This window comes from Apus apus, chromosome 19 (assembly GCF_020740795.1).
Source record: "Apus apus isolate bApuApu2 chromosome 19, bApuApu2.pri.cur, whole genome shotgun sequence".
Classification (NCBI taxonomy): domain Eukaryota; kingdom Metazoa; phylum Chordata; class Aves; order Apodiformes; family Apodidae; genus Apus; species Apus apus.
Genome location: NC_067300.1, coordinates 3,485,880 through 3,513,443, shown reverse-complemented (window position 1 = coordinate 3,513,443; position 27,564 = coordinate 3,485,880). Strand labels below are relative to the sequence as shown.

Sequence of the window (27,564 nt, the reverse complement as noted above, 5' to 3'; positions counted from 1 at the left end):
CTCAGGAAACCAAAATCAGAACCAACCAGGTTCAGAGCTGTTTCAGAGACATCTGAGAAATGTGGTTTTCTGGTAAGAAGCTGGATAAGTAGTACAAAACCTTTTCCGTGAGTGTTGTGTCAAGCTTTACCATGAGTTCATTTTGGCCATGGCACTTCTTTTGTATTCACTTTCCATGAACATTCAAACAGTGGAGATGTACACATGAACGCTTGCAGAAAGTGAATTTAAAGCTTGCATGCTTGAGTACTCACAGATAGACAATTAAAGAAGCCAGACAATGATCTATCTGTGCTATTTGTAACTCAGACCAAATGTAAATAGGCAGAGATCCTGAATATCAGGGAGTGTGATGATGATGACAGAAAATTACAAAGCAACAAATACCATAAACTTGGTATATTTTCTATCCTAAAGTGGAGACAACTTATTAAACATAGGAAGAGGATAGGATTCCCAAATTTTACTTCCAGAGCAATGGCACAACAGCAGGTGAATGATACAGATAAGGATCAGACTGCATCCTTCATAGTTAAGAACATACAGGCACACACTGTAAGAAGAGGAAATTAAATGCAAAATGCAGCTGAGTAATAAATCTTAGAGTAGCTCAGTTTCTCTAGGAATGATGCCCCTGGCAAGACGTGTGAGATCTAGAAGTTTTCAAATCAGAGAGAAATGTTGAGAGAACTATGTATCTTGATAGAATATGCAGTTCTTCCAAAATCAAAACAATTTGCAAAATTGGGTTTATTTGGCCAAAATTTTATTCTGGAAGAGAAAATGGGAAGAAAGTTCTGACAATATTGGAACATTGTGTTTTGATATTTTTGGAAGAAATCATTTCACTTTTGCACTTTGAAACACTTTTCATTTTTATGTTGAAAGTTGCTTTTGCCCTAGATTATGTACTAAAAAGGGATATTTTCAAATGCCATAATATAACCAAAGTTCTTGAAAGAGGAATTATATGAGCTAAACAAAACATTTTGGCCAGCCTCAAACACTTCTTGTTTTTAATTTTCCTTCGTGGAGAATGTAAAAAGTCTCAGGTTCTGTTCCAAATGAAACCAGGTTTCAAAGTCTTGTAATCCTTGGCTAAGTGGAAATTCCACCTTCCACCCTGCACTACTGCTGCAAGTGATCCAAATTTTGCTAATCCTGTTTACTTGCTAATCCAGTCACATTCGTAGCCAGAGCCCTGCTTCCCAGGATGGAGCTCTTGAACATCATCCACCCAAGGGGCAGGTGCACTCTGTGCTGTGCCCTGCAGCCTCAGCCTTTGGATGTCCAAACTGGGGGGCAGTTGGAGAGAACCACAACCTTTTTTGGTCCTCCACACTAGGGTGTGTGAAGCAGAGGACACTTGCCCACACGTCTTGACCCCACACAGTGAGGACTCAGCTTGCTTCATATGCCAGTCTTCAAAGTAGGGAGGGCTCCTGGGTGCCAGCACTGCAGGTATTGCCACATCAGCTTACAAATAATCTACTTTGTATCACAGAATCATTCTGGTTGGAAAAGACCTTCAAGATCATCATGTTCAACCATAACCTAACTCTACCAACCATTAACTCAACTCTTCCAAGTCCAATGCTTAAACTGTGTCCCGAAACACCACATCTATACATCTCTAAAACACCTCCAGAGGTGGTGATTCAACCACCGCCCTGGGCAGCCTGTGCCAGTGTTTAATGACCCTTTCTGTGAAGAAGTTTCTTCTAATATCCAATCTAAACCTCCCCTGGCACAACTTGAGCCCATTTCCTCTTGTCCTATCACTTGCTACTTGGGAGAACAGACCAGGCCCCACCCCACTACAACCTCTTTCCAGGGAGAAAACCTCTCACATAGTGTAGCTACAGGACAGAAAAGCCCTTAGCATAAGGAAGTATTTGTATAATGAGTTTGCAAAACCCAGGGATTGGCATTTGAGTTCACTGAGACCACTTGTGCATTTAGAGTGAAATCCAGGCCCAGAGTGTGTTGCTCCCAAAGGAATAGCTTGTGACAGGCAGATTGAAGTAATATTCTGCCCTTTCCAGACTGTAACTTGTGATTATTGACATCTGCTTGGTAATATCTTAAAAATGCTCTACTACATCCACTTGCTTACGTGATGGAAGGTACGGGTGGAGGAGAGTTAATGATGGGAGATCTAATGGCATTGTACAACCAGCTCTGCAGACCGTTCTCTCTCCAACATGCTCCAAGAGAAGGAGTAAGAATGACTTACAAAACACCCTGAACTAGACTGGACTTGACATAGTCACCTGTGCTCATGCTGCAGAGTACTTGCCCAAAGGGCAAACTCCACTCCTTGCAGCCTGCCAGCCAGTGCAGCCCACTGCTGCTTGATGCAAGGGCAGCAGAAATAAGGCCCAAATAAACAGCATGCAATTCTTCACTTTCCGAGCTAGAGTAGAAAGAGTGAGCAGCTCCCCTGAGGAATTCAGCTGGCAGATGTGAATGGTCAGCATTTCTTGGCACTCTGCTGCTTTCTGAAATTCAGGTTCAGCTCCCAGAGCTCATTTAGTTCACGGACAGGGTCAGGGCACAGGGTTCAGCACACAGGGGTCAGCACACAGGTGTTGCAGGCAGTGGTATTACTTTGGACACAGTGTATTCACCTGTCCTCTACTTTTGTTTAAGTTACGTACAGGTAACCAATTACTCTCTTCCCCAGTTTTCCCAGTTTCTTTGTGGCTTGTCTTTTCCTTGGGCCTGACGTCTCCCCAGCCACATCTTTGTCCCCAGCCCTGGGACTCACCTTCTGCTTCCCGTGGGCTCCAGTGCCCCGAGGGGTCGCAGGGCATCGGGGAAGAGGCGCTGAAGGCGTATTGCACCAGGACTCTTCCTTCCGCACACAGATCACATGCTGATCCCACTTCTCTAGGAGGCCAGGAAAACAGGAAAACACACCAACTTAGTAACAGCTGAATGAGCTGCTTATCCAACTATATTAAAAGCAGTAAGACTTTGAATTCAGTTCCACTTAACCCTCTTTTCTCAAGGCACTGACTGGAGTGTTTTCTGATGCTGGCCCTCTGTAGGTTTGGGTTAATGGCCTGTGTAGATGGCAGCTGTGAGTCTGTCACCCAACAAAACATGACAGCAACCTGTGAAATTACTCTAAGCTAGATATATATATTTTTCTCCCTCCCAAACTACAGGTTTCTACCTTGACAAAAGAAAATATGTGCTTCTTAGAGCAGAAGAACTGGCCTCAGGAGATTTCAGATCTATTTCTGCTCCAACCATTGATTTATTGATTGAACTTGTAGTAGATTCAGGATTGTGGAGGCCATGGGCTTACTGGTGATTAGAGGGGAGGGTGGAGTCCCAGAACATCAGACAGAGCTGGTCTGCTCAGTACAGCTTTGCTAAATATGCAAAGACCTGCTTTTGGAGGTGTATCACAGCCCAGATCATTACAAGCCCTGAAAAGAGGTGGGTTATGAACACACAGGAAAGAACATGCCCTTAATCCTTTTTGTAGGAGAAAATGGATTCAATACCTGGCAGTTTTGGCACCAGCAGATGGCTTTTTCTAAACTGGAACATCTCATGGCTCCATACCATCAGGTGCCATGATATGGCATTAAGAAAGGCACTTCACTGCCTACTGCCAGCATTACTTCACCTACACAATGCATCTAATACCACTACTGTCAATAAAGTACTATCAGCAGAGGTGGTTGAACAGGAAAACCCAGTTAAACACTGATTCACAAATATTTTTGCCAACACATTCACAAGATCAGGGTTTAACTATTAACTAACAAACAACATCAGGATGATTTATATCAGCTGAGGATGCAACTCACACAATTCAGCCCTATGTCCCTTGGGGTCACACAATTTGGAACCATGTATGACCCACAATGTGTGGTTATTCATCCCACTAAGTTGCTTATTATCCAGAATTCATTGTAGTGTTTTAAGGAACACTGCCCACTGAAAATGAAAGGGAAAAAAAAATGATTGTAATGATCAAAGACACTTAGGAAAGGACACAAGTTTTAGGCAAACCATTTGTGTGTAACACAGAGTACACTCTCTAAACTACCCAAGTAAGTGTGGCTTGAGTCATCGACTATTATAATCAGCCATGCAAATTTTAACCATCTCCCACTGCATGATTTATTTCAGCCCTGCTTTGCGAAGGGCACTGTGATCCTTGGGCAGGAGTTATTTTGGTTCCTCAGTGAGGACACCAGGACTGTAAATTCACTCTCACAGCCCTCCCAGGCTGTGTGACCTGCTTTCCCTTTGGTGTTAGGGACAACACACGCTCAGCTGCTCCCCAGCTTAGCATCTTCTATTTGTTGACAGGTATCTATTTGAAAGTTAACTTTCTGGTGGCTTAATTAGGCGGAAGAAGGGATTGTCAACAGGGTGGACTTGGAATTAAATCAGTGGTAAAACTCGTATCCATTTCAATACAGCCCACAGCCACCCTGACACAGAGATGGTGAATGACTGAACTCACAGGCAGTGCAGAAAGGGATGCACCTGCTGAAAATGTCTGAAGAGTAAAATGTGGCAATGGGGTAGACTAGAGAAGAAGGAGGCAAAGGTGGCCTTGTCTTCCTTGCATGATCTGTAATGCTGGTAATGAGCAAAATTCTGCATGTTGCAAAGAACTTCTCTCTCTGTCTCATTTCACCCACCTGCACTGTTGGTAGGACACTGCCTCCCTATTTAATTTCTCCACTGTCTCTTTATCAGTAGGTTAAGTGTCTACCTCCCCTTGCCTAATAATAGCTGAGGAATAAAAAATCCACAATGCAGAGTAAGAGGTACTGAGAAATCTAAATGTAGCATTATTATTTTGCAGTTGTTTTTCAGACACATCCACCAACAGTCAGGATAGAAGTCCCTGTAACAATAATCTTTCAGTTTCCCTACAAAGAGACTCCTGCATTAGCGCTTTGTCCTGGAAGAGGACGGGACTTTGAAAGCCAACTTTCCACAATTAGGCCTGCTTTTTACTCAAATTAGCAGCTATACAATTTCAACACAGGCTGCCATGGTGGAAAAAAACTGTAGGCCTATGGACAAACATTTCCTTTTACCAGGGAGGACTTGGAGGTAAGAGAAATCACAAGGAGCATCATGTGGGAAAGGCTCTGAGCAAACTTTCTCTTTTTACTTTTCCAATTTGGGAGCCAAACTGAACCCTGATGTAACTCCACTGGCTGAAGGGGATGACTCCTGGAGTCAAGTTTTTTGGTCTGCAGACTTTTGCACACAAATCCTACAAACAGCCATAAATGTCAAAACTAATGATGGAATTGCATGTACAGGCTTATGAAAAGCTGAGCCAGATCCTTACACCTTATGCAGCCACTGACATCAAGACAAAATGAGCATGAATTGATTCAAAACACTATTAATTAAGAACGATAGCATATCTGACACCTTATACACTGGTGCACATGACTCCCCAAAGTGCAGGGTAATGGAAAATCTAGACTTCTCTGTTTTTTAATAAGCCAAGTACTGGGGAAATTCCAGCTTATGAAGTTCAGAGTGCAGAAGGAATTCATTCTTGCAGCATGATACTTCAGAATTGGATTTAAAATCTAAAGGCTTCTACTGAAAAACAGACAAATCTCTTCTGGCCCAACATCAGTTCAGTGGGCAACTCAAAATTAGCAAAAAGCCTGTCATTCCTTTCAGTAAAGAGTGCCTGTTTCCAGACTAAATTGTGTCTCCTCACTTAAAATCCAGAGTTGGTGCTTTCTCCTCCAAGACACTGAAACTTTCCAGGAAGGTTTAAACAAGTGATTATCAAGTTCAGCCATCTAGACCTGGGACATCATACTGACCAAAACATTTGCTAGCTATCAATGAGATAGTAACAGATTCATGGAAATTAATGCAGTCACCTCAATGAGAACTTGGAAGAGCAGATGCATTCGAAGTTTTCAGTCCAAGCAGAATTTGCTGCAGAGCCCTATTACAATAACTGTTTACATCCTGCCTGAGCATATCAAACAGGAGGCTCATGAATGGATGCTTAGAGACAGCAGATGAACACATCTAATAGATGCAGCCAGGAAATGAATAGTTTTCTCTTTGTCCCTTGTTTTCCCTTGTTTTGTTGCCTCTATTATTATTTTATTATTACATATTATGTTACATTTTTCATGCTTTTTTTTTTTTTTTTAAGTGAGAGGATGGAGAATTTTAAGTATTCCATTCCTGTAAGTAGCAGCTACAAGAAGAAATGCTGGTTCTTGATATATGTGATTATTGGTGATGTTTAGAAGCTCAACCAGCTGCTGGAGTTTAGGGTCAAACACAACTTGTCAAATTTATGTGCAGGTAAATGTCTCTCTAGAGCAATATAGAAGCCATCAATGGAACACACTAAACAGGTAAGGAGGGTCTGTCAGGAAGAAGATGTTATTTCTGTGCACAGCTCACATAGCCACTTTTCCTAAGGTGTGAGGACACAGGATAACCAACCCCAGATTTACAAGAACTATGAGTTAGCATCACTTTCTGTCCCCATAATCATGTAATTCCTACAACGGGGGTCTTAAGAGAAAAACACCTAATACTGTGGCAAAGTTGCATCTAAACAAGGAAAAGACATGTGGGCTGTACTTTCAAGCTTCATTTCCCTTCTACTGCAGACCTGTCAGGACCTCACCCAGGGATACAGCCAGCCCAGTGTTACACAAGGCTCAGTTTTCCCTTCCTGACTTCCATTAAGTGGAATCCACTGCCTATGCACAGCCTAGAGAATAAAAGGGACATAAAAAGAACTTGAATCACACTGAGACTGCCTACAGTACTACTGTAATTTGAATCAGGAGCAAGCTTTTGAAGTAAAACTCTTCATCTTCCAGCACTCAGAGCAGTCCTGGAGCATGGAAGCTGGACCCAGTTTTGCCTGGAACCAGAGCGGAGATGAGATCCAGGACCACTCCTGATGTGCTCCAACTGCTGATGCCATGGGGCCAGGCTAGAGCTAGGCTGAAAAAGTCCCCCCAAAGCCCTCCAGGGTTGATGTCAGGTCTTCATTAAGGACTGTTTTGCGCTAGAGATCTGCTTATATTGGGCCACAATACTTGCTAATGTAGCCAAGAGCCATTCATCCTTTTAAAGCCCTTTTACACTGTCAAAACAGCATGGAAGGGGCCTCTGTGCATTCGAAACCAGGCCCAAGGCACTCAGCAGTTGAGTATCAGTCTTCTGTTTTTTACATGAATAGTCCCATTGAAGTGAATGAGTTTATTCATTCAAGGGAGGCAAGTAAAATTTGGGCCATGATGTGCACTTTGTGTAAAAATATCTGCAAAGATTTACAGTATTCCCACACACAGATAAGATTATACTTGGCCAATTCTGCCTCCTACTTGTCTTGCACAGTGACCCAGTTTTACAAACTGGCACAGGCCTGTATCTCTAACCCAGCAGAACTGGACACATTGGTGCTGGAAGTTCAGCTTTTCCAGTATTAGTCACTATCATGATTTTATCATCCTGGTTTTGATTAATACATCAGATATTTGGACACGTTTTAGACAGGATCATTTATGTATTTCAGTGACATTTTTAAATAGTCACAGCAACAGCTCTCTGTTAGCATTGGGAATCTCATTTTAACAAAGAATTGGACTCCCAAGTATTTGAGGCTGTCTCTTTAAATCATTTCAGTGACAATGAGCACACAAACCTGAAAACCCATAGGACTTCTTTTCCCCCTAGAAAATTGCTATTTATTTAACATATGATAACTCTGTTATGAAATTTTAGATTTAGCAGGCTATCCACTGTATGTTATTTAAGAAGCAACTAACTGGAGGTTATTAAGAACATATTGATTGAGTTATAAGAAATATGTAATAAAGACATATTTGGTTACATATCAATTAACTCTGCATAAATGTGTTTTAAGAGGCAGATGGTATGTATTTAACACACAATAAGTATCTTCTGAAATCTAAATTACATTGGGGAAACTTAATTTATCTAAAAATGATTATGGGCTAAAAAAAATCTGAATTAATTTCCAGGTCTTCATATAAGTCCTTTTCACATGCAGGGGATAAAAGGATTCAGTTGCAAAACTGCAATTAAGGCAAACAGTCCTAAGAGCACAAAGCCTGTCTTTATCAACTCCTAATATGATTTGATTGCCCTCCCTGTACTAATCTCCAATAAAGGTAGAAAATCTCATCTGAGCAGAAAATAACAGCTATCTGCCTCCTCAGAGAAAGTGTAAGCTGGCCACTGAAATGGCCATGGTGTCCTCGCAGTGCTGGAAGGAGTTCCATCCCTGATGGAGGCAGTGGCTTTCAAGGTGCTCTCAGTGAGCAAAGCAGCAGTGCTGAGACAGCTCTTTGGGTGCTAACATGCTTGTAAATTCGGCCTCCTGTGATATGTTCTGCTACAGTCCTGAAGGACACTCAAAGTTTGTTCTCTACAAAATAACAAAGCAAAAAGCAGAGAAGAAACACAACCAAGGAAGGTGAGTTAATGGCAATGTGAGAAGGTCAATCATTTAGGAAGTTCTCTGCTAGGACTCCCAAAGCTCCTGCAGCTCATTCAAGCTCTGTGTAAGACTATCTGGATGAACTATCCAGTTGCTCAGGTCATCCTGGGGTAGAGTTGCTTCGGCTATGAGCTGCAAAGTGGTGCAACTCTTGTCCAGAGCCTTGCATTCACATAATTGTTACTGGTACCACGTAGCTGCATGCCTATCAGACAGAAATACAGGGTGCATCAAGATGACACTTGCATGACACTCAGAGTCCTACGCCTTTGAGTCTGCCTTGCTCAGCTCACATCTCAGACCTGCAGCACAGGGAAGGAGACAGCTTTTGTCCCTCTCCCTGGCCCTGCCACCTCCATGCCCTGTGAGACTCCACTGCCCAGGAGCTCTGTGTTGTCATGGGAGTAGAAACAAGATTCACCTTGTCCTTGATAAAGAAATGTGTGAGGGGAGGAGGGGGAACATGCAGACAGAGCTGAAGCTCACAGGTACTTGTGAGGAGCAGGAAGAGCAAGAATCAGAAGGCCAGAACGGTTGATTGAAAATTCCTCCCATAACATATGCAAAAAGATTTGCCCTTTACCTGGCAAATCAATGGCCCTCAACCGAGTGCTACAGGCTGAGAAAGGAAGAGCAGAAAACAGATCAATAACCTCCTCGATATGAACCAATTTAGGAAAGAGCCTTAATGCAGACTGAGAACAGTACAGGATGAAGCTGCTCTCCTGCAGCGGGGCCCTGGTTCCTTCCCTTATTTTTCCCTTTTCCCTTCAACTCCGTGCCAAAGTACAGAGCAGTGCCTGGTCACCTTTCAAAGAAGTGGCCATCGATGGGTGGAAACCACTCCAGGGTGGCAGAGGTGGAGGTCCGAGCCACAATCTGGGGGGCGATTGCAATCGGAGCTGGTTTCTTCACGGGCTGCCAACTCTGATAGACCAGGTCCAAGTAGCAGTGCATCCTGGCCACTTGGTTGGGCGTGAAGGAGTTGGTGCAATCATCATCTGAAATGAAAACAGAAGCCACATCAGCCATGTGGAGATAAGGTGGAAGTGAGTAGAGAATTACAACCTATAAAATGGCAGCTTCTTGCAAGGGCCAGGATGGCTTCTTGCACAACTCAAACGTTAAAAGGCTGTGAACAAATCAGTGCAGTCCTCACCTGTGGAGGCAGGTGAAAGGAAACAAAAGTTAAAAAAGTAAAATTAATTAGTAAATGTTCTCTCCCTCCAATCCAGGATATATATGAAGCACCTAGAGATCGTCCCTAGGTGAGATAGAGACGTAGAGGTGAAGCCTCAGTGCAGCACCTTCTGGTCAGAATTGGGGCTACCAGTGGACTTCTGGGCTTAAAAGAATTTCATGTCTAAAAGAATATCTCTGAGAGGGGTTAAAACGGCCAAGGACAGCTAGTGTTAGGATACAGCATTGACTGAGATTCATGCAAACTGCGTGCAACAGATTTTGACAGATTTCTTAGCTTAAAAGGAAACAACATTTTAAAAGAACCCACCATTTAAAAAAAAGTTTGGACATTTTCTAATGAACGAGTAAAAAACATTCTGAATGATCAATTAAAAATTAATTACAAACACTGATAAAAAAACTGAGTAAATTTTTACTGCAGTGAAATTAAAAATCTCCCCCTTTACCATTATGATTCTTACCCCGTTCTGAACCTCTCATAAACATTTCTGATATTTGAAATTTCTTTTTCATTCAACATGGCAAAATCCTTTTGCTGGATAATTTCCCACAAATATCCATTTCTCATTTCAACTGCTTATCCCAAACATGATTTGGCAAGAAGAACACAGCTAGTGCCCTCTAAACACCAAACAACTTCACAACTGCACTGTCCTAGAGAAGCAGAAAATTGCTATTTCTCTATTGTGCAGATCACTGAAAGAATAACTATGTTGTGCAAAGCCAGCCAGAGAAGCTACGCTGAAGAACTTCTTGCTACCACTTTAACCATTTTTTTCTGGTACTCTTCCCATCTGATGAAAAGCTCTTGAAAACACAAAGTGTTTCTTCACATGTGCCTGCAGAGTTCCCAGCCCAGCAAAGCTCAGTCCCAGATGGGACCTCTGCACGCTGTCACGATACAAACAACAATGACAGTTTTGCACAGGTCAAGTACTACCCTTTTCTGGGAAGATGCAGGTCACCAAAGGCTGTTCAGAGAGCTGCTTGCGTGTGTGCAAGTTGGCAGTTCAATATTGTAATAGCATTACTAGATGTTCTGATGTCTGCAAGTCCATGCCCTGTGGAACTCAAGAGGAGGAAAAAAAAATAGAATTGATTTGTTCTAAAGAGAAGTGTGAATTTGCTGGCTAATTTAAAACCTTCCCACATCTTCACTGAGATGCAAGCAAAAGGAAGCAGCTTCGGCTGGGATCCTGCTCGAATTACAGCCCCAAATGCACCCTATCACAGTAGGAACCCATCAGTTCACACGTTTTCCTGTGTCTCTCCTAATCCCACCAAGTAGCAAACCTCCTCTCATCAAACACGTATCACAGACAGACACCACTACCTTGAAAATATCTGCATACCCACAGGGATTTGTAAAAATCTGCTTTAATATGACATCTCTGGATTTCCTCAACGATTAGCAATGGTCTATCCCTAAGCATGTTGTAAAACCCATAAATATTCTTCACAGAAGCCCAGAAGGAGACAAAGGCTCTTAACAGCCCTCATAAAGGAACAATAAAATATATATAGGACAAAGGAGTGAGACAATGGCAATGGGGGAAGATGACCTGCATTCTCAATCTGTTTAAACATCAGCACAGGCTGTGTCCTGGGGGAGGGGAAGGGAGGAGAGGTGAGAGAGAAAGGTATTTCACTTGCTCCCTCAATTTCAAGAAGGGCTCTAGGTCCTCAGATGAAGTAAAAAAATAGAGAAATTCAAGAGACTTTGTTGAGATGGTTATTCCAACAGAATTCACAGGCAGAATGCTTCATGCTGATTTCATGAAGACCTGTCTAAAAGACTAACTTATCTGTTGATTTGTGGATACCACAGCTATTTGAACTTGTAAAAATAATTTACAAGTCCAACTTGTCACACTTTTAGATCTTCTGGATATCATAACTTGTTATTTCAGGGAAAGAAAAGTTACCCTTTAAGTCAGTGCTTTGCTACATAGCTGGGGGTAACAGGACAGATGGATGCAAGACAGAGACAGACAAACACAATGTGATCAAGCTGTATAAAAGCAGCAAAACAGAAAGGAAGGGCAATGTTTGGAGCTGTGTGACCTCAACCTAGGTGTTTCAAAGGTATTTCTACAGCAATTTGATATGCTGATATATTTTTATTCCACTGGCAACAATAGAAAAGCAAACAGATTCATGCAGGAGCTCTAGAGATGCCTATCATGTTGCTTCACTTCATTTTTCAAGAAAACAAAGAAGGGGTTTCTGCTCAGAACACCAGCACATAGGTAGCTCCTCAGAGCAGATAGGTATCTCTGTGGTCAGCCTCTGTGCCTCAGCTCTCGAGAGAATTTGCACAGCAAGTTCTCTTTGGAACAAGAGACCTCAGTGTTTTGCACCACACACACTCCACCCCCCATCACATACACACGAGCAGATTTGGTGGAGGGATGTTGTCGCCTGAGGTGGCACTGACCCACGTGTGTGATGTTACCAGAAGGCTGCATCAGGCAGCAGGACCCTCTGCCCCACCACATGCACACACTGCACAGCACGCTGAGGAGCTGACCTGCTGTGTGCACGCCTGTCCCTGAAAACATCCTCTAAACAAAGAGAAAAATAAAGAGAAAACTAAGCATCACTTTTAACTAGTGCCATGAAGGGCATAAAAGCATTTCTGTTATAAATCATTTCAATCTGTGCCCCAGATGACATAAACCACTTTGCTTCTCTACAGTTTTGTTACAGGATAAGCACTGCCATGACCTTCTGAGCAGCCGATCTGTGGCTTTGCCTCGAGTATAAAGGTGCCCTTCAGTGACTACAAGTATATTGGTCACCTTTAAAATGTTGATGCTGTCAGCTCCATGTCACAGACCTTCACCATGGCTAGACCCTGGGACCCAAAATAAGGGGAAATACAAGCCAAGGTATCCCCTCTACTTCCTGGGAAACAATAGAGGCTCCTTCAACTCCCCTTAAACTTCCAGGAGTGCAGCAAGGACCTCAAAGATGGACAAGGGTCCCTGGAGCTCGTGCCATCTTAGCATTGTGCTCTGTTGGTAGGACTGCCATGAGCCAGGACCCCTGAGCAATACAGCTGTGCCTACAGAAGTATGCAGAGTTGTAACTACAAAAAACAGGCTTCTGGATAAGCAGCTGGTTCCTCTTGGAGAGGCAGTTTTATGGCACTGATATGGAGCCTTTGTAGTTGCACTGCCAGCATAAACCAGCACAAACCAGCACAACACACTGGGAGTCTTTGACCAGAAAAGCAATCTTGATCCAGGTATTATCCTGGTATTCACACTCTCATGAAGAAACTCAGATGTGAAGGACTGTAGTGACAGTGACTCCAAATCAAACACCAAATTTGGCATTTGAACAGACACAGGGAGGCATGGGCAATGGTTCATTAGTTGTCTGCACATCACAAGTTTTTTGGTGGTATCAACATTCATCTGACATTCAATATGTCCTCAGGGAAGATTAATCTCTGAATTTGGGTTTTTCAAAGAAGACCTCATAAACCAGGCATCCAGATTCCAGGGAAACAGTGTCAATTTTGCTGTAGGGCCTTTAGAAGCTGTTTACTTAATGCTTAACCCATTTCTTCCCTCCCCCAAACCTGTCTGGTCATCACATGAAGCTGTGTAAAGCTGAGAAAAACTAAGAAAAAAAGAATGAGAATCACAGAGCGGTTTGGGCTGGAAGGGAACTTAAAGATCATCTAGTTCCAACCCCTTTGCATGGGCAGGGATACCTCTCACTAGAACAGGTTGCTGAGAGCCCCATCTAACCTTGAATGCTTCCAGGCAGGGGGCATCCACAACTTCCCTGGGTAACCTGTGCCACAGTCTCACCACCCTCATAATGAAGAATTTCTTCCTAATGTCTAACCTCAATCTCCCTTCTTCCAGTTTTAAGCCATTATCCTTCATCCTAACATGAGATGCCCTTATAAAATAAGTCCCTCCCCAGCTTTCTCCTACGTCCCCTTCAGGTACTGAAAGGGCCATCAGGTTTGATCCCTCGTTAAGTCTGGTCCTAGACCAGTGGGCATGGACACCAGCATAAAGCCCCACATGAAATGGACTGTAGAAACCAGAGGTAACATACTGCTATTCCTTCTTCCCACCCAGCCACAGACACCAAGAGCAAACAGGGGGAACAGAAGTACCTGCGTAGCTCATGAAGTTACTGAACGGCGTGTTCAGGAAACTATGAAACCCACACGTGTCATTGCCAGGTCCAGGATCCCCACACAGCTTGTGCTTAGGAGCAGGGTTGGTGTCACTGCAGAGGTCCCCGGTCTCGAAGGAAGGCTCAGTTTCCATGCACGGGTCACTGCAGGAGAGGATCTCAGAGATTCCACGGAAGACGTGATAGAGTCCTAGGCTGTGTCCAATTTCATGGATCATGGTGTGTGTGTGGCCAGGGATTCCATAGAAGGAAGGATTCAGCACAATGCCACCTGCAAGTGGAAAAGAGAAGAGCTTTGTTTGCCTTGTCTTCCTCAGAACAGCAAGAAAAGGGAAAGGAAGACAATCCTAAGGGCAGATCCACTGCCAGTTCCTCGGGTCCTCTAAAGCTCAGGCTGGTTTTTGCACAATCAGGCAATTTCCTGCTCAGAGAAACTACACAGCAAGGTTTAATGTCACCCTTAATCTGAGGCTCTAAGGATAAGGAATCATGGGACAAAGTCCAATATCCTAAATCAAAACCACAGTGACAATTGGTCTTTCTACTGAACAGGGTCAGTTTGGTTTGTTTGTTAACTCACAGAAAAATCCTACCTGCAATTACCTCACAGAATCCCATTTCAAATCACTTGGTGTGCTTCAATAGAATGATTCTGCCTGGAAAAGTGTGAGTGATGCATTTGATACCAAGAGTCAGATAAAACACACCTGGAGAACTCTTTATGTTGTTCCACAAAGTAAAGGTAGAATAGAAGCCCATTAACTTCTGAAATGCCCTAAAAATTGCAGTAAGTTGCACCAATAATTGCAAACTAAGAGCTGGGCAAAGACAACAGAATACATCCAAGGCTGGAAGAGGGTTTGTGGGATGTGTTCTGACCATACGGGCAGCTTGGATGTAACTGTCAGAAACAGATTCCGGTCATGCACTCAGTCCAGCCTAGTGTGATCACAACTGATCCACTAATGAATATGCATAAGCTTAATGTGTAAAAAAAATATATCCTGGAATGTGAAGATTCTAAAAGAACTGCATGGTTGTTAAATGTGCACAAAGAAAACCAATGGTGGTTTTTTTGTTGTTGTTGTTTGCATTGTGGGATATGTAGATAAGCAAATAGTGAATTAGTGAGGCTTTACAGTATATTGAATTAAGCATAAGGATGATATTTTTAGCTCAGCTAGATGTACCTTGGATTTATGATATGCTTCATATATTCTTTATTTAGCTTGTTGACCTCAGCTTTTCCAAGCCTTTTATTTGAAACTGTTTGTGTATATTGCCTACCATGAGAACAGGAGACTGCTTTGTAAAAGTTTTAGTGGGAAAATAAATCTTGGATGTGGTACACTAATAATTTAGAGACAATGAGGAGAAAAAAGGCTTTGGCAGGAGAAACTTTATCAGAGACTGTAGAGCAGGGAAGACGAGATCACCAGGTTCTGACACACTGTAGACTCTTCCTTCTCATCTGCCTGGAGACTTGGTTGCAATAATCACAGAATTACAAGAAAATAAGACTGAGTAGATCCTAAGGAGTCATCTAATTCCATTCTCCAACAAGGCAGGAACAATTAGGTCTATATCATCCCTCCCACATATTGGTCTAATGTCTCTTTACAACCCCTGATGACATGTCTGCCCCAGCAATCAATGTCAGCACTCAGTATCCTCATGGCTGCCAGGATTTAACTCACATTTAATCTGCATTGATTTTTTGGCAACTGAAGTTCATGACTACAAGCCCTGCCTCACACAGAAACGAAGGACAGAAGATTCTCCTCCCCTTTCATCAGCTTTTATGAGATTGTCATCATCTCCAATTCAGGCCCTTTTCTTTCAGCCTGCATAACTGTAATCCATTCCACCTCTCCTTTTTCTAGACCTCCCTGACTGTTGCTTTTCCCAGTTGCCTCCTGTTTTCCTTCAAGTACAGTGTCCATTTATGATACAGTGTCACAACTGAAATTTTGTTAGTGTTTAAGAGAGAGGAAGGACCACTTCAGACATCTTTCAAGGGCACACAGAGAAAAGACTTCTCTTTTGTGCATGGGCACATGTGCCACAAAAACACAGTGGAGAGGAGTCACATGGGCATGTACAAACACACAGAATATAGATTTTTTTTAAATTAACTGAAAATTTAAATACACACAGCAAAGAGTGAACACAATCAACCACACTGCAACATCCTGCCTATTATGCCACATGTACCATCTGCACATCCCTTTCACAGCACTGGACTGGTCCTTACACCAGTTCTCCACAGGCCAAATTAATTGTCTACAAACCTATCAGTATGCACTGACTGCAATCCCCATGTTCCTTCTATCCCTCTCTCCCCTTTTAAACAAACACCCTGAAACCTGCAGTGCTTGGTCTCTACCCGTATGGAGCCACTAACACCCTGAGAGTATCCTGGTATATTGTTTTGTGGGGGTCTCTTTCCAAAAGATACTTCCAGAGTTTGTTTTCCAATGGCAGGGGTATCGGTGAAATTCCTCAGCAGGACATGCCTTCAATATAAAGTCTGGGTAACTGGTTCTGGCATTGGACAGCCCTCAGGCAGCTGGAGAGGGAGATTTTATTTCTGCCTTTGTTGAAAATTTATATTTTTCACAGCTGTCAAGAATCTAAATCAATTGCAGTTTTACAGAAAAGATAAACTCCCTCACCCAGACAATCTCTATCCCAGCCTTTAGATCTGCACCACAGGACATATTTCATATTTTTTTATTAAGTACATATTGGATTTATAGAAGAGAGTAAAAAAGATTAAAGATGAATTCTTACAGAGCAAGCACAGGTCTGGGAGGGCTATTATGACAGGAAATTATGATCATTATTTATTTATTTTTACTTTTTTTTTTTTTTTTCCCCCATTGCAAGTTAACTTTAAACTGTTGCCTAATGCCTTTATTATTTTTTTTTTCTTCTCTTGTGAGATCTTTTTTTGGTCAATGAATTCTGTCAATACACTGTTGGAGCTGAGTCTAAATTGTTTTGCTCAGGCATGATGTTGACAATTAGCTTAACAAAGTGACAGAAGAACTCATCAGGACTCTGGGCAAGCCCCAGCCCTCTTGCAGAAGGTTCTTCTTTGCACTCTGGAGCTCTCCCCTCGTTCTCTGCTCCCTCCCATGACAGCACCAAGGGAAGCTGTGAAAATATTCATTCCAGGAAGGACTGGCTACATTGCAGCTTGATTTCACTCCAGCAGTGACGCTAGGACTAACATTTCCCTCCAGCAACCCAAACTGCTGCACAATCAGAAGCAAAGAGAGCTGCTGAGGGGCTAGTGCAGGTGTATCACCAGGTGATAGAAACCACAGCAGGGTGGGTGCTGGTTGAGACAAGAGTTAATATCACTCTGTTTTTGCCAGATGTTGCCATGGGGAATGCTCACTGACAGGCATTTTCAGCATCTTCTGTTTTGGGTGCTCCCAGCAGGAGCCCATGGAGACAGAGCTGGAGGCAAGTCAAGCTGGAAGTGGCTTCACTTCCAGCCTAGCTCGGCAGGAGACTGGATGTGTTGGTGCCGGCCTTGGGAAGGGAAGTTTGCTCCCACTTCTTCCAGCACAGCTGCAGAGCTGGATGTTGTAATAAAACATTTGCTGACTGAAGTAAGGCAGCCAGTTCCAACTGCTTGCTCTGACCATGGAGCCTTCCTCAGCTAAGGAGACAGGTGACTGTAAAGAGTTGTTAACTTCTAGGTTTTGGAGTCATGTATTTTTGAATGTGGAATAACCTCCCTGACTGGTGGCTCAGGCTGTAGTTCAGGACTTACAGAATGCTTTACAATAAACACTGTATTTGCTCTCCCTGTCCAGGCTTTACACTTGCCACGTCTTTTTCATTTTGCTCAACGTGGGGTTGGGTAATACAAAAACCGTCTGAAACAGCCTTTCACAAATAATGAGCTTGGCTGAAACTAGACTTCACTTCCAGCCTAGGAAGGTCTGGACAGGGTGGAGAAATATCTGGAAAACTGCTCTTATAAGATAACCAGATCAGGTTTGCAGCCTCAGAGAGTTTTGTGCAGTTAAGAGAAGTACATATAAACAAAGCTGACGCCTTCCAAATCTTTGGAGGTTCATCTGACATTTTGCAAGGAGCACAGGTCTGGTGGCACTGCAGGTGTCAGGGCAATTAGTCATTTGGGAGGTTGCACAGCTTTGTCTGGATCCCTGGGTTCCAGCAGCCCTGCTCTGCAACCCAGTTATGAAACACACAGGGCAATCTGCAGGGTGGTGAACTCTTTCCAGTTCCACTCACACAAACACTAGAAATACAACCTCTCAGCAGTTTGCTCTTTAGCAAATTGGTAGAGAAAAATAGCACCAAATTTTAACAATAGTCTGTGAAGAAAATTAATTGAACACTTACTAAGTAATGAGCTAAAGATCAGTACATAACAGGCTAAGGTTAAAAATCCACCTCTGTCTAGCATTCCCCCACCTATTCCCCCCAGTCTTTTAACTAAGTGCTCCCATGGAGTGAATGCCCTGTAAAGTAGCTTCACTTAAAAGGTGAAATACTTTCAGCTTGACATCATCCACAAATACCATAATATGCTTTGGGTTTATAACCTAATATTTTCCTGGTTGTGAGCCAGTATCTGGGAATCGTGAAATACTTTTTTTCCCCTGACTATATATTAGAGGAATGATAAGAAATCAGAACAGAGCTGAACACATATTTGTTTTTCCTTCTTAGCACCTCAAAAGAATGTTTTACAAAGAAACATCTTTATCACTCACCTAGATGCATCAAGGCTTCCTTGTCCCAGGGCCAAGTTGCCACTCCAGCCAGCTCTTCCTCGGAGGAATTGGCAAAGAAGATGTTGAGGTGTGTGGATCCATCCAGTTTGAGTATGTTCTTTAGTTCATTGACATCTAAGTATGCTCTGTAGAAAAGAAGAGCAATTTTAATTTTGTTTTAAGGTGACACAAAAAGTAGCAAAGTATTGAGGCAGTGCTGCAATCCAGGCAGAGATCTTATAACATCCTGGGTATCAATCACCTGAAATATTTTAATAACACACTCCCAAACTTCAATTACTTAGCATTTATATAGTGAATCTCATCTGAGTACTTCAGGCCTTTGATTAACTAAGGCCACAAAATTCAAGGTAAAAACATAAAGCTGTACACATTCCTAAGATAAGTATAGGAATCTATCTATTATTAATGTAATTAACCATGTATTATGGTCAGTAAATCTTTTCACATCAACAGTTACCTTGCACATTTCCTCTAAGCTTTTTATCATTATTAACTCTAATTTTCCTTCACAAAAACAAGTTTCCCATCTTCAGGCTGGCTCAACAACTAACACCATCTCACAAAGTTCCTTTAGCTCCAGTGGGTGACTTGTGCTGAGTTGCACATGGTCCATCCCCAACACAGGATGGATGTTTAGGAATTGCTATTTTCAGCAAGCAAAGTTGGGCCAAGACATCTCCCTGCAGGAGATCTCCACAGCAATGGTACCATAACACAACATAAATTCCTAAGCCTCCTTAGGTTGCTTCCCCAAGATGAACAGCATTTCTTCTTAATTTTTGGGATGTCTGGAGGTCACAGAGCAATCTGCTCACAGGCAAGCAATACCAGTCCCTTCAGCTTGCTGGCTGTGGGAAGCACTGTTAGCGCTCCTGTGAAGGAGCAGACTTTGTCAACACTGGAATGCAGGAGGAGCTCCTTGCTGAAGCATGTGCCATGATACCACAGTGCTTCCAGTGGCACCACGGGGCTCCAACTTAGAATAAAGCTGAAGAATGGGAAACATAAGAGTAAAGCCATTGCTCCTCTGTCTCCCTTTCACCTGACCTTGTGATTTCAAGTGTAGCACTAACACATAACTTAAAATAAGGATGAGCCATCCCATCTGCACTGGAGAGGTGGAAACAATGGAAGGAGAGATCACACCGAGTCAAGCATGGTTGACTAGCTTGTAAGAAAAGGAAACCATGATGGTCTTGAGCAGGTTCCTTCCTGCTTCCTGAAGTCCCCATGTCTGTATGTCCATGAGTGTGCACAGGGCTCACGTAGCTCTCAGAAAGCAGATGTACTCAGATGCAGTAAGTAGGGTTCCCTGCATACTTTGAAAGGCTTTCATTCCCAGAAGGGTGAAGAAAAAATAGGGGAGTTGGCTCGGCACCAAGATCTTTCTGTCCTTCCCTGGAGGACTCCCCAATGGAAAACACATTCATATTTCCACAATAGCTTCCTCTGCCACTTGCTGAAGTCATTGCCTCCAAAATAGTTCATGGCTGGGTGTCCCCAGGCCCTCGCTGACTCATGGAGGAAGATGTGCTCTTTGGGGACACCAGTGAAAGGGTATGTTCCATTCCATACAGTGTTTATCTTCTGATGGATGTGGATGACATCTTGAAGGACAGGTCAGCACTGTGACCCTTTAAACATTTCTCATCTCTCCACTGTTCCCAACACATCTATGGAAAATCCACAGATCTTTCCCTTAGCTCCTTGTTCGGCATGCATCTGCACAGTGTTCTGAGGCTATGTACGAGCTATTTCCAGGAATTTCTTGAGCCCAAATATGGGCTCATCTCCACAGCAAAAATTTGGTATTACCTATGAGAGCTAATGTGCATTTCCAAATGAAAGTATAAGCACATTGGGGGAACATGCAACAGAGCACGGTGCACATCAAGGGCATGGTGTGCATATCTGCACGTGTGGCAGCGTCAGTAAAACACAATGAGCAAAAGTGTAAGAAAGAATGCGACACGATAATTCATACAAGACAGAAAAGCACAGAAACAGAAGCAGTGTATACCTCTGGGTAGAAAAATGTTTGTGTGTTTTGTATCGCAGTGGGAAGGAAGGGCCCAGTGTCTGCACTGAGCCTCTGATTGTTGACTCTGGATGCAGATGCTTTACGGCCGATGCAAATCCTTGTAGGAATAACTATAATTGACTCCCCTCCTGAGGTTACCATTTTTATCCTCACTCTTTTGGTTTAAAATAATCTAAAATAATATTTCTTCATTCTCAGATGTCTCTTTGCTTCTTGTTTACACAGAGCAATCCCCATTGATATCCTCAGCTCATGGCCACAATCGCTCTCTCACTTGCACACAGGCTCTCTGTGCTCCAGCATCTAGGGCTGTTGTGTACACAGATGATCACTGCAGACAACAGCCAGAGCAGACAGCATTTAACTCATTGGCCAGTGATGTCAGTGCATCCCTGAGCCTGAACTCGTGTCTTACATAAATTTGTTGCACTAAGTCAATTGGACTTGGCTTTACACCGTTTCTCTGACTACTTACTGTCTGCTGGCCAGCAAAAGCCTGCGAATGAGCAGAATAAATTCAAATGGTGTAAAAACAGAATGCTAGCAGTATTTTTAGCAGAGGGCCTGCACAGGAGGAGGTGTAAGCAGATCATGCTTGGGAGAGTGTAAATGCAAACCCCTTTGTAAAAGCAAGCAGCAACCCCCGACACATAAACATGCTCAAGCACTTAGCCCAGGCAAATCCCCTATAAGTGTGTGAACATGTGGCTGCGTGTGTGTGCAGGAGCAGAGGTGTGAGTGTGTAAGCAAGGGCTTGGATTGTGTACACATGCAAGACAGCCAAGAGCTTGTATGCAAAGGAACCAGTGTGTGTGTGTGTGTAAGAGATAAAAACACAAGCTGGAATTCCATCCTCTCCTTCCTCCCCATGTTTCTAATAACCTCCCGTCCCTATCCATCATCACCACATTCCTACACTCAAGGAGGCATAAATTAACTACTTTTGCAGTTCATGTCCAACTACGTAGCCGCAGGCAGCAGACCCAACAGTTACCAGGTCAAAATAGTTTTCAGTTATTGTGCTGGGACTAGGCTGACTCTCTCCTGCTGCGGCGGCTGCTTTGTTATCAGCCCAGACTATCTGACCCAACGCAATCTGCGAGCGTTGCTTACACTTCTCAAGGTTATGTGGGTCCCCTGATAGAGGACATAATGTCTGTCACATGGGTTCGTGCCAAAGAGAGCCAAAGAGCCCAGCCTTTCCAGCACTGCCAAACTCACATTTCAAAGACATGAGTGCAGTCTTGGAAAGGGATCAAAGCCTTTCCAGCTGTCATTAGAATATTTCCTTTATGCATCTCCCTGTCAGTGCCAGCAACATATTTCATAAAATTCATTGGCTCGAGATGGTACCTCCAATATAAACCTGAATGGGGGAACTGTCAGGGCAAGTCTATGTGGAAAACAAAACAAAACCCAAAGCACAACAAAACACGTGTAATTCCTGTAATGGAAAAAACATACGCTGCTGTGACTGTGCCTTGCTCAGGAAAGCCTAATGAGCCTATTAGTGCATCATAAAAGGTCTCCTTTGCTGGAATCTGTTTTAGACGTAGAAATTCTATGGGCTGTTTAAGGCCATTTGGGACACCAAATCATATCAGGCAATGTGCACATTCCCACCCAGAGCTTTCCATTGACTTATTTGCCCAAAGCACAGCTTCAATATAGTTTTTCTTCCACTGCAGTGTAAATAGCCCTCTGAAACTGTACCGTACAGCAGCTGAACCTTAGCCAGTAAGTCCCACCAGGAGCACATATTCCTTCCAGGACTCCAGTTTCATTCTAGTGGAGCTTTTAGCTTATCCAGCAGCATCCCATGACAGCTTTACCAGTGGTGCAGCTCTTATCTCCATGAGCTCTTATCTCCATGCCCATCTCATCAGTCAAGCCCCTTTCCTGTCTATATGGGTTGTGGCTTCACCCCAGCAGGACTCATCCCTGGGTGGGGAGGTGAAGATCCCAAGCAGCCACCCGTCAGCCAATGGGAACACAGTCAGGAGCTCCCTTCTGTTGACCCTCAACTCCAAAACCAAACCCAGCCACAAATCTCTGCCGCTTAGCTACAAACGTGTTTGACAATAGTTTTTTAACTCAGTTAGCATCAGGTCTAATCATATTAAATCTGGCTTTGGTGACTAGAGTCAAGAAGTTTTATAACTGGGTTGAGTTGGAAACCTTTCCCTGTTTTTTTCCAGGTCAGAGAGTGGCTCTCCTGTGCTTCCCTAACATGGTTTGGGTGCAGCCTCTTCCACTCATGGTTGTTTTTGCAAGCAACACGAAGCCTTTCAGCCCTTTTTGTTAGGAAATGCTTTCTACTGTTTGCTCTGAGTTATTCTCTATTTGACTTTGTTTTTTGGTTATTTTTGTTTTATTTTTTTTCTTCAAAGACAAGTGTCACTTTACAGCAAGAAAACAAACAGGGTACTTAAGGGATTATTTGCAAGACTCCACCCAAACACTGAGCAGGAACTTTGCTATCTGCTCTCTATGGAGTATGGTCTCCAACTGCCTGATAAGTTTGTTAGGAATAAAAGGCAATGTATTTCATCATTAAAAGAAACACCCCCAAATCCCAAAGGCAAGGATCTTCTGAAATGGGAAGTCAGCCTCAAGAAGTCTCCATTTTATTTCTTGACATAAAATGTCCCAGCCTTTACCTAGTGGGTTCAACATAGGGCAGGACAGAATCTGCTGGAATCACAGGAACCCAATACATCACTCTCCTCCTCAAGACTCCTTGTTTCTGCTTTTGGTGCTCTCACCAGAACTGTCAGCCCTGCTGAAATCATGTTATACAGAGTAGCTGATAAAAAGAAAGCTTTTCTGGGCAGCTCTGGCAACACTCGTCCACAACCTGTGACAGATCCAGGTATGGCTCACAGCCTGGTGTGGCTGATACATCTCAGTGGTGTTTCCTTTGTCCGTCCAGCTCTGATAGAGTCATAGAACCATAGAATCATTAAGACTGGAAGGGACCTTAAAGATCATCAAGTTCCAACCCCTCTGCCATGAGCAGGGAACTCTACCAATCTATCAGGTTGCACAAAACCTCCTCCAACCTGGCCGTAAAAACCTCCAGGGATGGGGCATCAACAACCTCCATGGGTAACCCATTCCATTTCCTCACCACCCTTAGAGTGAAGAATTTCTTCCTACTATCTAACCTAAATCTCTCCTCTCTCACTTTAAAACTATTACCCATTGTCCTATCACTATCTTCTCAGATGAAAAGTCCCTCCCCAGCTTTCCTGGAGCCCCTTTCAAGTACCAGAAAGCTGTTACAAGGTCTCCCTGGAGCCTTTTCTTCTCTAGACTGAACAGCCCCAACTCTCTCAGCCTGTCTTCATAGCAGAAGTGCTTCAGGCCTTTGATCATCTTGGTAGCCCTTCTCTGGACCCTTTCCAACAGGGTCTAAATCTTCCTTGTGCTGAGGGCACCAGAACTGTACACAGTATTCCAGGTGGGTTCTCACCTGATCCTGGCCCCAGGACTGACATTAACTCATTAGAGCAGCAAACACTGCAACAGTTCCTGTGTGGCCAGGCACTCACCAACCGTCCCTTTTGTTCAAGCAGTGCAGGGTTCCAAGGTCTTAGGGTGCAGTGTCCACCTAGAGATTTTCAGTGTCTGCAGTGAATGGACGGTTTTGAGACAAATTATATTCTTCCTGGAGCTAAAGGCAAAATCCATGACTTCAAAAGCACTGAAAGCTGACCTTGAAATGGGGCCATTTGGCAGATGTGCACAATTGCAATTAAGCTCTTTCCCTTGCTATTTCTCAGTCTTGGGTGGCTAGATATGGAACTTTTGGAGGCACAGTGTTGATGGCTGTGCATAAGCTGCCTTTTGCCTTCTGTCACAAAGTCACAGAAAAACGGGTCTTGAAAGGATGTCCAAAGAGCATCACTGCTTGCCTTCCACCCTGACACATGGACTTCTTTGCATGTCACACTGAGCAAGTTTTTATCTAGCTCATACTTAATACCACACATGCCAGGGACTCTGTCACTGCCCCAGCAACCTGCAGCCCATGTTTCAGCACCTTTACAGTCAGAATGTTCTTCTGAAGATCCATCCACCTGAATCCCCTTTGCTGCAAAAAATGCACATGCCTGATGGTGCCATTCCCCACAGACAGGGAGATGAGATGATTCCCTTCTGCTCTGCCAAGCCTATAACCTATTTGAAAGGTTATGATATCCCCTGTAAACCATCTCATTTTTAGGCTAGACCCACCTGATTTCTTCAGCTTCTCTCCACTGGTTATATTTTTAAGGCCTCTGGTAATTTCCAATGCTGTCATCTGCACTCTCCACATCCTTCTCAAAGGCAGGTCACCCAAAGAGGACACAGTCCTCAATCTCAGAGCTTATCAGAGCCATGTAACTGCTATATTCCTCCTGCCTATCACCTCCAACCTGACATAAAGTATGCAGTGGAAATTTCAGACCTACTAACATTTATAATTTTTTTTCCCTGCCTAAAGTCTATAAAAAACATGAAGCAGAAAAAAAAAATCCAAACCCAAACCTCTTTAGCAGTGGGCTTGTAATAAAATTTTTGTCTGACCTGACATTAAAGATCTGCCTTTGCTGGCAAATTTAATTTTGCTGCTCATTTCAGACAGATTGCCATAAATCATTTGAAGCAGGAAGCGTGCCTCATCTACATTTAGTTAGTGTTAATTTAAGACACTGGTGTAAGTGTAGTAAAAGTCATGATAATTTATTGATAAAGGTATAAATCTTTCAGTGATTTGGGCAGAGCCTGAAATAGAGCGGAGCCAGGATATTACAAGTAAAAAGCTTCAGGTCCCAATTTAGATCCAGATCACTGTCTGTGTTCACACTGAAATCCAAATGTGTAACTGCAATTCCAACCGCATCCAAACCAGGCAGTCACTGGGTCATGTCCACAAGCATAAATTGCAAGCACTGTCAGCACATGTAGGCTTGGCAGCTGCTAAAGCAGTTTGGTTTATCCTCTGCAGCAAAATGTCCTTTACAGCCCCCAAATCTGATCTCCTGTTACAAGAAAGGAAGAATGTTTTGGCAAAAAAAAAAATAAAAAAAAAAAACATCATGATAAGGATCCAAGAAAAGACACTTAGGATAATTGTTCAAATGTAAACCCAGCTACTTGGGTCAGTCTGGTAGCCTGTGCTGAGCTTTGGGTTACTGAGACTCCACTAATGCACTCAGGTTTGCTGGATAAAGGTGGATGAGGGTTTTTTACAAGGGCTTGTAGTGATAGGACGAGGGCCAAGGGTCTTAAGTTAGAGCAGGGTAGATTTAGATTAAGCATTGAAAAAAAGTTCTTTACAATGAGGGTGGTGAAGCCCTGGAACAGGTTGCCCAGAGTGGTGGTGGAGGTCCCAACCCTGGAAACATTCAAGGTCAGGTTTGACCAGGCTCTAAGCAACCTGATCTAGTTTAAAAAGTCCCTGTGCAGGCAGAAAATGAGTTTTATTGTGCAAAATAAGGGAGTCCTTTCTGTCTGGGATTTCTTTACCCTGCCACAGAGATTAAGGGCAGCTCCTTGGTCTAAAGTAAGCAATGGTGACAATTGTCAGCAGTTTCATTCCATTTTCTCTGAAATGCTGTCTTTCCAGCAGGACAGTCCTAGAAACAAGTGCATGTCTGCTGCAACATTTTGCACTACAAATCTATAGGACTGCAAGGGAAAAAAACCTACTCTGTACATTAAGGAAATTATTTGATACCAAGATTTAAAACACGGTATAATCACCTCTAGAACCCTAACTGTGCAAACCTGCTCAGTCCTGTGTGGCTTTCTCATAAAGGCCTATGGGAAACAGTTCTTCTTCCCCACATAAGTCTGAACAAAATGCCTCTAAAAACTGGTGACAGCCTTCCTTCATGCAATCACTGGTAGATAACTCCTAGATGTTTTAAATAGAACATTGACTTAATAGGCTGAACAACAGCAACAGGTTGGAATAAACCTGATGGTTGGACTACTCCAAACCCAACTCTGGGTCCTCCTTTGGTTGGGTTCATGTGAGTTTAGACTTTGAGCCAACTTCTGTTCTCACTGGGCTGCACACAAGCATCAGCTGTGACTGTGATGTATTTGCTCCAGTGTAAATCCAGAGTTAGTCAGAGCAAAATTTGATTCTCGAAGTGCAGCTTCAGGTTCAAATCCAAAATCTCAAAGGAAACCTCAGTTGAAACGACCAATTTTTGCCCAATTTGTGGCCAACAAAACTTGTTTATTTAAGGAGGGAGGCGGGTTTCCTCAGATCTCCACACGGATTCTCTCAAAGGTTTGTAAATCCTTGCCAAATCCTTCACAAACCTGGGCTGAGATTCAGAAATACAGTGAAAACAGATTTTTTTTCTTTCTTTCCCCGACGCTTTTGCTGCTGGTTCTGGCCAGGATAAGAACAAGTAGAGGCTCATGGAAAAAGAATGGGGAAAAAGATGATGCAAAAATTTTCAAGTGTCAAACATGTTCTGTCTGAGCTCTGGGCAAAAATTCGAGGTGGCTGTTAATGCACAGAGAATTATTTGTTCCCTCTCTCTGTTTATCCTCCCAGGCTTTGCTGCTGACTTTTATACTGGAGACCCCAACTTTATATAACCTTTATGTGGGTTTAAAAAGAGTTGCAGTTGCTAAAAAAAGTGCAGACCATAAATATGTGATCACTGAGCCTTCTTCCTTTGCAAGATCTACGTCCAAGAGCAGAGCAACATTTGAGTTCACTCATGCAGCAAGTACTGAAAAGCCCCATTTCCTCACACAACCATAAAAAATAATTAAGTTAACGAACTACACAGAACTAGGAAAAGATAAACTGGCTGGCCAACTTGCAGGAAGAAAAAAGAAAACAAAGG

At 43.1% G+C, this 27,564-nt stretch overlaps 1 protein-coding gene across 1 annotated transcript in view; it reads right to left on the bottom strand.

Moving 5' to 3' along the window:
* Positions 1 to 27,564, bottom strand: part of PAPPA (pappalysin 1) — a 179,581-nt gene that overhangs the window by 108,158 nt on the left and 43,859 nt on the right. Inside the window, exons 3-6 of the mRNA XM_051636912.1 lie at positions 18,640 to 18,785; positions 13,857 to 14,150; positions 9,321 to 9,513; positions 2,771 to 2,892 (exon numbers count right to left, since the gene is read on the bottom strand). Coding sequence (XP_051492872.1) covers positions 2,771 to 2,892; positions 9,321 to 9,513; positions 13,857 to 14,150; positions 18,640 to 18,785 — 755 coding nt within the window. The remainder of the gene's footprint in view (positions 1 to 2,770; positions 2,893 to 9,320; positions 9,514 to 13,856; positions 14,151 to 18,639; positions 18,786 to 27,564) is intronic.